The 13,117-nt window shown below is 32.9% G+C and overlaps 1 protein-coding gene across 1 annotated transcript in view; it reads right to left on the bottom strand.

Moving 5' to 3' along the window:
* The window catches only part of LOC139484162 (uncharacterized), a 30,510-nt gene extending 18,388 nt beyond the window's left edge, over nt 1–12,122 (bottom strand). Inside the window, exons 1-2 of the mRNA XM_071267894.1 lie at nt 12,105–12,122; nt 10,915–11,092 (exon numbers count right to left, since the gene is read on the bottom strand). Of these exons, the coding sequence (XP_071123995.1) occupies nt 10,915–11,092; nt 12,105–12,122 (196 nt within the window). The remainder of the gene's footprint in view (nt 1–10,914; nt 11,093–12,104) is intronic.
* Between the last annotated feature and the right edge of the window lie 995 nt (nt 12,123–13,117).

The raw sequence follows: 13,117 nt of genomic DNA, 5'->3' as shown, positions 1-13,117 counted from the left end.
TTTTGTTGTATTCATGAGTCAGTCTGAGATATCAAAACTACTGAAATTAGTTTACGATTCAAAATTTTGATTAAAAAGAGGACATACTGGCACTATAAACTGATGTGATCATAATTTTGTTTTACAATATTGCTTTCATTTATATTAAACAATCCACCTGATATAAAAATATAAGTGATTTACTTTGCGGCTATTAAGATTGACATCATGTACATAATAAAGTGCAAATATGGTCAGTTTTGGTTGATGCGGACAAATTATTTTGTTATACCAGTCAGTCTGAGGTATGAAAACTACTGATATTTGTTTATGATGCATTATTTTGAATAACAAGAGGTCATGCTGGCATTTTAAATTGATGCAAATGAAATTAGGTAGCATTGTGTTCCAATATTTCTATCATTTGTATTTTCATGATTTTACAATCCATCCTTACATAAAAATATTACAGATTTACTACATGTACTATGCGACTATAGAGTTACATAAAAAAGAGCAAATATGGTCAGTTTTGGTTGATGCGGTCAAATATGGTCAATTTTGGTTGATGCTGTCAAAAATGGTCAGTTTTGATTGATGCAGATAAATAATTTTGTTACATGAGTCAGTGTGAGGTATGAAAACTACTGATATTTGTTTCTGATGCGATATTTTGAATGAAATAGGAAATGCTGGCACTCTCAATTGGTGCGAGAAAAACAATTGTGGTCATTTATTTCCAATATTGTAGTTATTTATATACTACAGTCCCTCTTGACCTAAAATTATAACTGAATTACTGTGCAGCTATTTTATAGATTTACATAAAAAAAAGCAAATATGGTAAGTTTGGGTTGATGCGGTCAAACGATTTTATTACACGACTCAGTCTGAAGTATGAAAACTACTGATATTTGTTTATGATTCAATATTTTGAATAAAAAGAGGACATGCTCATTGGCGGATCAAGGGGGGGGGGGGGTCCAGGAGTTGGAGCCCCCCTTTTTTTACGATCAATGCATTTGAATGGGAGCATATAGTTGGAACCCCCCTTTTTTTTACGATCAATGCATTTGAATGGGAGCATATAGTTGGAACCCCCTTTACTCATTGTTGGAACCCCTCACCCCCTTTTTATAATGGCTGGATCTGCCCCTGCATGCTGGCACTATAAATTGATGTGAACAAAATTGTTTTCCAATATTGCTGTAACTTGTATAGTACAGTCCATCTTGACCTAAAATTAAAACTGAAGTACTGTGCAGCTATATAGATTTGCAGAAAGAAATAATGTCAGTTTAGATTGATGTGGTCAAAAGATTGTTGTTAATCAGGTCCGTCCGAGGTATGAAAACTACTCGTAAACAGAAATTACATTTGGTTAATGAGGTCAGATAATTTTGTTATGTGATAACGAGCCATCCTGACTCCCGGAATAACAAATGTAAAACAATTTAAATAATCCCCCCCCCCATAATACTAACGGCCTAATTGATGATCACTGAATTACGGGCTCCTGACTTGGAACAGGCACATACATACAGAATATGGCGGGGTTAAACATGTTCTCTTGCCGATTATAAATCTGAAATAAAACCGGCAAAATAGTAAAACTCTATATAATATTAATCGCTATTTTGCCGAAGCCTTTATATTTAGACAAAACTTACAAATCAATTCTAGCCGTAGAGTTTATAAATCCGACAATTTTAGACGTAGAATTTATAAATCAATTTTGGCCGTAGAATTTATAAATCAATTCTAGTCGTAGAATTTGATATCAATTCTAACCGTAGAACTGTTCTAGAAGTATATAGAACTGACCAAATATTTGGTCAGTTCTAGCTAGAACTAACTAAAACTGCTCTACGGTAGAACTGTCAGGATCAGTTCTAACTAGAACTGTCTAAATCAGTTCTAGGTAGAACTGACCAAATCAGTTCTAGCTAGAACAGTTCTAACCTAGAACTGACTAAAAGGTGTCAGGCTGACAGTTCTACATACTGTTCTAGAACAGTTCTCCTGACAGATTCTGACAGAATTTATCAGTTTATGAGAGGTTAGAACTGATCTCCACTGTACTTTGACCTATAATAGTTTACTTTAAATTTACAAACTGTGACTTGGATGGAGAGTTGTCTCATTGGCACTCATACCACATCTTCTTATATCTATATGTCATTTCGATATGTTTAATTGGGGTTTGGGGCTGGCATGTCAGTTACTGATAGTAGTTCTTTGTCAATGTATGAATCATATTTATTTTGCGTAGTTTCTTTTGTTTACTTTTCTGACATTGGACTCGGATTTCTTTTAAACTGAGTTTTTCTGTACATACATGTATTTGTGTGTGTTTGTTTATTTTACATTAGATGGCTATAGTTGAATTGTTGGAGGGTTGAGATCCCACAAACCATGTTTAACCCCGCTGCATTTTTGCGCCTGTCCCAAGTCAGGAGAATCCGGTCTTTGTTAGTTTTTTATGTGTTTTTTTTTTTTTTTTTATCTAAGTTAGGTGTGACGTCCATTTTCACATAACTAGTATATATCTTTATTTAGAGACCAGCTGAAGCCCGCCTCTGGTTGAGGGATTTTCTCGTTGTGTTGAAGACCCATTGGTGGCCTTCGGCTGTGCTCTTTTGTTAGGCTGTTGTCTCTTTTACACATTTTTTATTTCCATTCTCAATTTTATTGCATGATTGATCAACTGATTGATTGATTGATCATTTTACTTCAAGCAAAATTAAAATCATGATCATTTGAGAATCCTTTATTTTTATCGTAGTGTTAATTTCACCAATGAAACTCTACATTAATTTTTGTCTTAATATTAAATTTCTTTGTAATGACCGTCTGCTTAAAATAAGACACGCAAGAATATGAAATATGAAAACTTATTTGGCCTTCAATGTCTAAACCTTTTTTAATGTGAGTAACTTCATTGTTCAGTTAGATTTCGATTTTGATATTGTTTTTGCAAGCTTCCATAATAGATTTCCGGTAATTGTTCTGCATAAAACCCTATGGGAAAGCAAATTGACTTCTTTTTCCAAACGTTTATTGGAACCCAATAATTTGGCAAGGTGTTGCAACCTTTTATGTAAAGAAGTTACAGCCGATTGCATTGAGTGTGTAGGCAAAGGTAGCATCCTTGGTTAGCTTGCTTGTATTATTAGATTAGGTAAACTACCCTCCTTTCAGAGTAGACTAGTTCGACAGATAACCAATCAATCTGTCTGTAGGACTAGGATCCTTCTACAGGAGGGTAGTATACCTTACCTAATAATGACTTCACGGTTCAGCTAACAAGCAAGCAAACAAAAGATATAAGCTTTGTCTACACAATCAATGTAATCAGCTGTAATGAAAATGCGGAGTTTGTGAGACCAGGCTCAAGCAGCCAGTCGGTAGCATCCAGTTTTCAAATATTTATATAAACACAAATGTTGCATAAGACTCAAACGTACTTCAAATGTTTAATTAATAAATAACCCCTATATTATCAAATCAATCGCTTTCGATATATTACACAGCGTACTGCCCGCTTTACGTTTTAAATAGTCAACACTTTTGAGTGTTTATAGAATCGTAAATAATAATGATTTTTTTTTTAAATGATGGCAAAATTGCACTATTGTGTGAAATAGCTTTCCTTATTATCGGCATCCTGTCAAATAGTTCATGAAACTGAATAATAATTATTCTGCATTAAAAGAAACCTTTAACTTTTTGCCACACAAAACTGTTTTTACAAAACATTCTACCTCTGAACTAGTGGATTCCGCTTAAATATGATTGGACAAAAGGTTTATTTTTTGTATTCAAAGTATCATGGTGGGCAAGAACATTATTTATTAGCTAAAAAAGATTAATCCGTGTTATAAATTAACTTGTAATTTTGATCAAGTAGGCCCTAGATCTCTAACTTACGTTCTCACCTAGTACAGAAAAAAGTATTGCCGCAGATTTTTTTTATTAACTGTCCGGTAAGGGTTAGGTAGGGTATCCGACCTCAACTTTAGACCTACTTTAGAAAAAAAAAACTAAGCAGAACAACACCCTGGACTTTTCTACTGTAGACCTCAGCTACCCAGCTTCCCTTTGCACCTAGTGGGGACAATTTTTATTAAATTTTCGGTAAGGGTGGAGTTGGGTTTTCGACCCCAACTTTGGACCTATCTTTGAAAAAATAAGCCAAACAGCAACCTTGATTTTTTGTATCCAGCTTCCCAGCTCCCCTTTACACATTGTGTGGACAAAAGTATTGCCGTATAAATTTGTTTATTAACTTTTACGTAATGATGGGATAGGTTGGGTAACTGAGGTCCACTTGAAAAAAATGCAGGGACTCCAATGTGGTTTTATGCAAAATAATTACCTGAAATATATGGTAGTTTGCAAAATAAGTAATATGTTGGCAAATAATGAAAGCACGCTTCTTAATTGATAGACATAGAAATAAAGAGAAACCGTATAATAACCAATAACAATCTCCCAGAGACAAACTACATTACATTTTAACACTATTATTCTAGCTATTTTATTTATTTCTTGGTCCATTGTCTCTATCATATATATTTTTGTCCACTATTCTCAATTCCAATATCCCCCATCAACGACCTCTAGTTAATATCACCTTGGCTTATAGTCTTCACAAATAAGCAAAACTAATACCGAATAGGCTCCAAATGGCAAAATAATTGAATGCTTTAATATCCCGGTTTGAATTGTTAAATTGCAGAAATTTGTTTTTTAATCAATTGATCAAGCAAAATACATTATCGTCCTCGATGTTCGTAAAATACTTGCAGCTGGACCTTGGTAATCAATTCTAATAATCTTGGATCGACCTTTCTAAACTTAAAAGTAAAGTTCACCCACTCATATTATTCAGATTGTTAAAGACTTTTGCATCCGTCGACAATATCTTCGATTAAGTAGTATTGATCTCACAACCACTGTGCATGTATACTTTAACGACCGGGCTAGTTTTCGTGTCAGTTTTAAAAGTAGTTACCTCCCTTGTCAGTGTGATGTTGTCATCAATCTATTTATTTGTACCACCTTAATATAATATTATATTGTACAATTTAAATTTGTGATTCGTTTAATATTTTAATATAATAATTAATTCTTTATCAAAGATATAAACAAGGTAATTTGAAAGTCTTTGATTACTTTATCACCGTAGTTCAATTCAGAAGTCATGCGGTCTATGTTGTCTACATTATGTAGAATGATTACTGGAGTGTTTGCATTAGCAACATTTACTATCAATGACTGTACATGAAGAAAAGAAAACATTTTACATTATAAATCGAGAAATAATTAAAATTATATACAAAACTTTAAGTTCACCCTTTTGGTATTTAACACAAATCGACAACATTGTTATAATTTCATTGTCTGAAGCACCTTTAAATGAATGACAATTAAAAACCGTGTGGGAAAGATAAATTGAACACACTTTCGTTTTTCGTTTTTCGTTTTTTGTTTTTGTGAAATCAAAAATGAAAAATGAAAACACTTTCATTTTTCGATTTTAGTTTTTGAAAAATCAAAAATCAAAAATGAAAATACTTTTGTTTTTCGTTTTTTGTTTTGTGAAATCAAAAACGAAAAACGAAACACTCTTGTTTTTCATTTTGGTTTTTAAGAAATCAAAAACGAAAAATAAAAACGCTTTCGTTCTTTGTTTTTTGTTTTTGATATTTCAAAACGAAAAACGAATGGACGCAGATATACACGGACCATAGTGCTTATAAATAAATGTTATAGTTACATGTACCAAATAACAAATAATATAAATTTTACAAACAAATGCACATGACTTGTACAGTATAAACGGTTACAATATCAAGCTTACGTTACAGGCATGGATGAGTCACTTGTGGTGCATTTATTGACAATTGGTCTACCTTCTATGCATTGATAACCTATTAATAAAATGGATTACTTTTAATTTCAACAACAGATCGGAACAACAGTGACCCCGGAACAATCATAAAACATGTCATTTGTGATATCTCAACCCTCCCCTATATCTCTAATAAGCTTTGTTAATTTCCATTCTCAATATCATTCTTTGCATCAGAAAGAAGCATATTTATTCAAAGAACAGTTGTTTGTATGATACGGCTTATTTTTTTACAAAAAATGTTATGATGATAATGATACTAAACCTCTAACGGGGGGGGGGGGGGGGGGGGGGGGGGGATTTTCATATAATAAAGACATACACTTTTAATCTGTTTAATTTTGTTCTGAAGCTTGCATTTCAGTAAATGCTCGAAGTCCTTTGTTAATTTATGCATCATTGTCATTTTACGTAGTTTCACTTATTACCTTTTATGATATCGGACTCGGACTTCCTTTAAAGTGGGTTTTAGGGGATGACCATTTGATATTCTGGGGGGGGGGGGCAGGAGGATTTGTTTTTGATCGGTTATTTCTTTTTGTAAACTAAGAGGACAGATAATCATTATTCATTTTCTGCACTATTGAAGCGAGATTTTTTATTTTCATATTTTTAAATGATTTGTTTATTAGAAATAATACATATAGTATAGTCAAGTCATTATGTACCATTTAATTAGACTAACCTCCCCCTCTGCAGAAATGAATCTTTTAAATTCCCAACTGCATATACATGTATAGTATACATACATAGTATTAAAGTTTAGTTATAACTAGGCACTTTTAAATGTATTTGGCGAACATACTACGCCGAGCGGAGCGAGGCAAAAAATTTTTTGAAGAGTTTTGGAGCCACTGAAGGCCAAAGAAGCTGTAGAACAAATGATGCAAAATCATGCTTTCAGGGTGTTCTGAAGACCCTTTCATAATCTGAAAATGAAGTTTTGTTTTAATAATTTTTTGACAATATTTTGGTCTCAAAGCAAAATGTATAAATTCAGTGTAAGACCATGAAGTTTCTAGGGACAACATCAAAAGACCAATGTGCATGATAAAGCAAAAATGGAATTCACATAGTTAAGCCTGTGGCTGCTGTTTTTTTTTTTTAAACTCATGTCAAGTTCATAACAAAATTACTAGATTACAAAAGGAATGCAGCACTAACAGAATACAGAAGGGCAATCAATGAACAAAAGACTAATAAATAAGAAACATTGATCCCAAAAAATCAGGGCTATAAGTCTGAGGGAAAACAGAACTTTCTTCTTGCAAGGCCGTGAACACAATTTGATATGAAGACAAGCGTTTGGTTTTGAAATTCCCTACATGTAGTTACGGCCCTGTTAAAATAAAAGTGAGGTGTGGTTTCCTGAAACAATATACCTCAAGTTAAATGAAACCAATTTTCAGACATTTCAAGTATATTGAAATAATATTTATACTTTAGTTATTAAAAAAGTTGGGAAGTGTTTCCCGATTTTTTTGGGGAAAAAAGATGAACTTATGAAGAATCTTGTGCCATCTCATACTTTCAATTAGACCTGCTGAGTTATTTATTTTCAATACATTGCAAGTCAAGTAATTTATTTTCAAACTACCACAGAACAAACCATTTATTCTTGTGATTATCAAGGCTGAGTTATTTATTTTCAAAATCCTCCTGCCCCCCCCCCCCCCAGAATATCAAATGGTCGTCCCCTTACTGTGCATATTGATATGTGGTATCATATGCTTATTAGAGGTATAGGGGAGGGTTGAGATATCACAAAACAGGTTTAACCCCGCCGCATTTCTTGCATCTGTCCAAAGTCAAAAGCGTCTGGCCTTTGTAATTTGTGTATGTTTTTTTAATTTCAGTTTCATCGTTGTAAAAATAACGGAATTTGATGCGACTGTCTTATAAGTGAGAGGTTAAGCGCTATAACACCAGGTTCAATCCACCATTTTCTACATTTGAAAATGCCTGTACCAAAGTCAGGAATATGACAGTTGATGTCCATTCGTTTGATGTGTTTTATCCTTTGATTTTGGCATTTGATTAGAGACATTCCGTTTTGAATTTTCCTCGGAGTTCAGTATTTTTGTAATTTTACTTTTTATATGTTTTGGAGTTTAGTGTGACGTCCATTTGTATTGAACTAGTACGCACTTTTGTTTAAAGGTCAACTGAAACCCGCCTCCGAGTGCAGTGTTTTCTCGCTGTGTTAAAGACCTATTAATGTCCTTCGTTTGTTTTCTGCTCTTTGGTCGGGTTAATTACGCTGTTGTTTCTTTGACACATTCCCCATTTCCATTTAAACATTAAAATATTGTTTTGGAGAGTTGGCTTTGAAATGGTGTTTGTTTTTATACACACTGAGGTTAAATTAATTGGATTAGGTTTGAATATACAATACAAATGAATCATATGTCCAGTTTTTATAATTGTTATATATTATGTTCGAATTCTGTCGCACATCCGGTGACGTCAATTTAAACACAGATGTCACTAGTGGGTCAAGAACAGTGGTTGTCTTTTTGAATCACTTGACCTATCTCCAAATTTAGAGGGATAATGATTTTTTTTAATTATCGTTATCTTTATTATAATCATTAGTTTAATATGTGTGTCGGGTTGATAGTATGAACCATTGTTTGCGTTGTCGTCCTTTTTTCAACAAAGCATAATTGTGTGTCAATTCTCGATTATCCCTTCACATTGTTCTACTACTTGTAGGATAAAGAACTAATCTTGTTAATATCTTTATACCAATATATACTTTCCAGAACGAATTATAAAATGTATATACCTGCATTCAGAGTATGTCCATCAGGACATTGTTTAATGTAGCATGAACAGTCTTCTTCAGATGGAACACAATCAGTGATATGCGTAGGTTGAAAAACAAAAGAATACCCTCTGGTATAATCACAACGGCAAGAAGCATCTTTACTCGTAGACTTTTCAGTCCAAATCATTTGACCCTCTTCTCTGCATAAAGACTTTTGGAAGGTACATTCACTGCTTCCATTGGTCCAAAATACAAAGGGCTGATATCGATAGGAAGCGCACAATTCCCCGTCTAAACCACCACGAATTACCAACTTCAATCCTACAATTAAACACCCTTGCATTTACTTGAATGAGTTTTCAACTGTTATCTTTATCTTCTATTTGTACTGTATGTTGCATGTTTACATTTGGTACTAATGTAAAAATACTGGGACTAACAACTTTAACGTTTGCACGCTATTTCAAAAGTAGGAGATGTGGTTGGATTGCCAATAAGACAACTATTCACATGATTCCAAATGTAGTGGATGTTAGCAGTTATAGGCAATCGTGCGACCCTCAACAATGAGAAAATCCAACGTCGCATAGTCGAAACAACGACATCCACTGAACTACAGCCTCCTGATTAGGGACAGACACATGAAGAATGTGGCGGGGTAAAACATGGTTCCCCCACCACACCCCCACTAACCTTGGACAATGGTGTCACAGTACAAAATAAGAAGAAGCAATAAACACGCATAGGGGTTCCACGGAACACAGTGTCTGGCCTTCTTTACTGTTGTCTATGTTTTCAGTGTGATAGGGGCAACACATATTAATACAGTTAATGAAATGGTTTATGAGTCTAGTGACTTTAACTGCAGACTTTATGTTATTTTAACTGGATGAAAAACAAAGTCCATTCAATATATAGAAAAACAGAAAAGAATTGTTTTAAACTGTCCTTCTATGTGTTAGCTTTAATTTGCTCATTAACAAGCTCCTGTCCAAGTTTCGTAGAAACCCAGACAGAAAAACTAAGTACAAAATGTACATTTATAAGTAAAATTTTGATAAGCAGGATTTATTTTTGAAAAAAATACTTCTTGATACTATCTTTATAGGATCATCAACAAGTTTCAGTCCAAGTTTGGAAGAAATCCAGGATAAAATAAGAAAGTTGTTAAAATTTCAAAAAATATTTTGACAGAGTGAACATTTGTGGACGCCGCCGACGTTGAGGGAATGAAGATCGCAATGTCTCGATTTGGCGACAAAAATCAGATTAATTCATCAGACACCAAGCAGAAAAATAATCTAATAACAGGTTATTCATACATCCGTCACAACACAAAAGATTGAAATTTTAGATATAAAGAAAAAAAGTCAAAGATAATGGCAATACGATAAATGATATAAGAATAATATGTCACAAGAAAAAGACACAAAATAAATTTATTTTTGATGATGCATACAGCTATAATAACAGACGGTTTAGAATGAAATTCAAAACAGTGTAGCTGTGGCCATTGATTGACACATTAAAATCATCCATTGACTGGGACAATTTAGGTGAACGTTTGTATGTAACGACCAATGCTCACTATGTACTTTTTAAAGACACTTAAACTATGGGGTCACCAAAGGTTCTCAACACCTAAATAAAGTAATTCGAAAAATTAATCAGAAATAACACGATATTTTGATTCATATCAATTGTATAAATCAAAACACAAAGGTTATTCCTGATTAATTTTTCGAATTATTTTATAATTAAAGGCGTTAAGAAACCTTTGGTGACCCCACAGTTTAAATGTCTATCGTAGGGACGTCGTGAACAGTGGTCGTTACAGACAAACGTTCACGTAAATTGTCCTAGTCAATGGATGATTTTAATGTGTCAATCAATGGCCACAGATACACTGTTTTGAATTTCATTCTATATACACTCATGAATTAGATACAGTTCAGCCCGCATTGCATAATGTACGATCAAACTAACTGTTCGTTAACCTTAAGATTTCCAAGTTTCCTTTTTCCTTGAAAGAACGTTTAATTGACACGAAACACATTCGCGATAAGTAAGTCATTGAACATTTTACACTAATGTATCAAAATCCAGATCCACATCGGTAAATATATAACGAATGAAAATTAGGGAAACTATTTGATTTCGAAATGACATATTGACGGAAAGACAGAACTTAATTGTACTTTACGAATCGCAGATTCATGGACACACACATTGGGAAAAAAACAATTACCTGGTCCTTCAAAATCTTGATTTTTTCTACAAAATTCTGAGTACTTGAGTCTATTTTCATCAAACAAACAGTAATAGTGTGGTATGGCATTGCAATCATGGAGAGCTCTTAAATTCCATTGTGAAGAATGAGGACACTGGCTATCATATGATGTGTATAAACTCACGTATAAAAGTACCTGAAAACAGATAATTCATTTCTAAACACTTTCCAATATGATTGTTTGACCGCGTTCGATTTGGTGGTGTTACATCTTAAAAAGTCCGAATCACTTAATTTTAACAAAGAATTCCGCTCAAACTAAGTACCCGGACACTTCCACATGTATTTGTTTTCTTTCTATCCATCTGATGAGTTAAGCCTTTTTCAACTGATTTTTATAGTTCTTTCTTATATTGTTGTTATGCCACTGTTTAGGGGGAGGGTTGGGATCCCACCAACATGTTCAACAATCCACATTCACTATGTATGTGCCTGTCCCAAGTCAGGAGCCTGTAATTCTGTGGTTGTCGTTAATTTATGTGTTACATACTAGTATTTGTTTTTCGTTCATTTTTTGTACATAAATTAGGCCGTTAGTTTTCTTGTTTGAAGTATTTTTCATTGTCATTTCGGGGCCTTTTATGACTTTGCGGTATGAACTTTGTTCATTGTTGAAGGTCGTACGGTGACACATAAGTGTTAGTTTCTGTGTCATGTTGGTCTCTTGTGAATAGTGTCCCATTGGGGTCCGTGTAACACTTATCAATTCAAAGTTTCAAAAAGTTTTGAAATTTTGGATTTTTGGAATTTTGATCAAAGTTTTAAAATATCAAAATTTCAAATTGTGTAAAAGTTTTGAAACTTTGAAATTTTAACCAAATTATTAAAATATTAAAATTCTAAATATTGTTTTTAAATTTGATAGTTTAGGATTTTGATCAAACTTCTAAAATATTAAACCTTACGTGCAATTTTGATTATTTCACTTTTTGAAAGTTTGATTTTTTAAATATTTGAGTAAAATATCAAAAATAGAAAAGGGGCAAAAAGAGGGGTACCTGGAAACAATAAAAATTGAAAACATACTGATACTTAAAAGTTAATGTATGAAATAAAAACCACAGACAGACAGTTCTAAGCGATGAAAAAATGAATGACAAAATAAATATTTCTCAAAAGAAGAGAATTCATTTCAAAACAAGACGTACGGATCTGATATTGGCCATTTTACTTGCTGGTTTTTCTAGCACCCATATTTAAGAAGAAACAGGAGTAACAGTAAAAACTGAACAACTCGCAGTAGGTCAAATAGTATGTTTAGGTTGAGCATGTATATATATTTTCGGTCCGTGTAACACTTATCAATATAAAGTTTTAAAAAGTTTTGAAATTTTAGATTTTTGGAATTTTGATCAAAGTTTTAAAATATCAAAATTTCAAATTGTGTATAAGTTTTGAAATTTTGAAATTTTAACCAAATTATTAAAATATTAAAATTTCAAATATCGTTTTTAAATTTAATAGTTTAGGAATTTGATCAAACTTTTAAAATACTAAACCTTACGTGCAATTTTGATTATTTTACTTTTTGAAAGTTTGATTTTTTAAATTTTTGATTAAAATATCAAAAATAGAAAAGGGGCAAAAAGAGGGGTACCTGTAAAAAGCGAAACGAAATAAAAGCGGAACGAAACGAAACAATATGAATTGAAAACATACTGATACGTAAAAGTTTATGTATGAAATAAAACCACAGACAGACAGTTGTAAGCGGTGAAAAATTGGATGACAAAATAAATATTTCTCAAAAGAAGAGAATTCATTTCAAAACCAGACGTACGGCTCTGATTTTGGCCATTTTACTTGCTGATTTTTCTAGCACCCATATTTTAGGAGAAACAGGAGTAAGTAGGTCGATCAAGAAAAGCGCTTCGGTCGTAACTTTTAACGTTTTGTTTTCATTTTTATCGGTTGTATGACGATCATAATTATATTGAGTTGTATCAACGATTTTAGTTAATATTTTTTTGGTACTTATAGCTCTGGTTTTGTAAAAGTTGAAACCTTTCATATCATATATAAACGTATACCATCAACATTATTTTCACGAGCATTCATATTTATGTAATAGTTGCCGCTGTACTACATTGCGCCCATCTAGCATTCATATTTATGTAATAGTTGCCGCTGTACTACATTAAGCGCCCATCTATCCATTTGT

The sequence above is a fragment of the Mytilus edulis genome, chromosome 8, assembly GCF_963676685.1.
Source record: "Mytilus edulis chromosome 8, xbMytEdul2.2, whole genome shotgun sequence".
Lineage (NCBI taxonomy): Eukaryota > Metazoa > Mollusca > Bivalvia > Mytilida > Mytilidae > Mytilus > Mytilus edulis.
The sequence above is the reverse complement of the archived record's forward strand: the minus strand, read 5'-3'. Positions and strand labels throughout refer to the sequence as shown.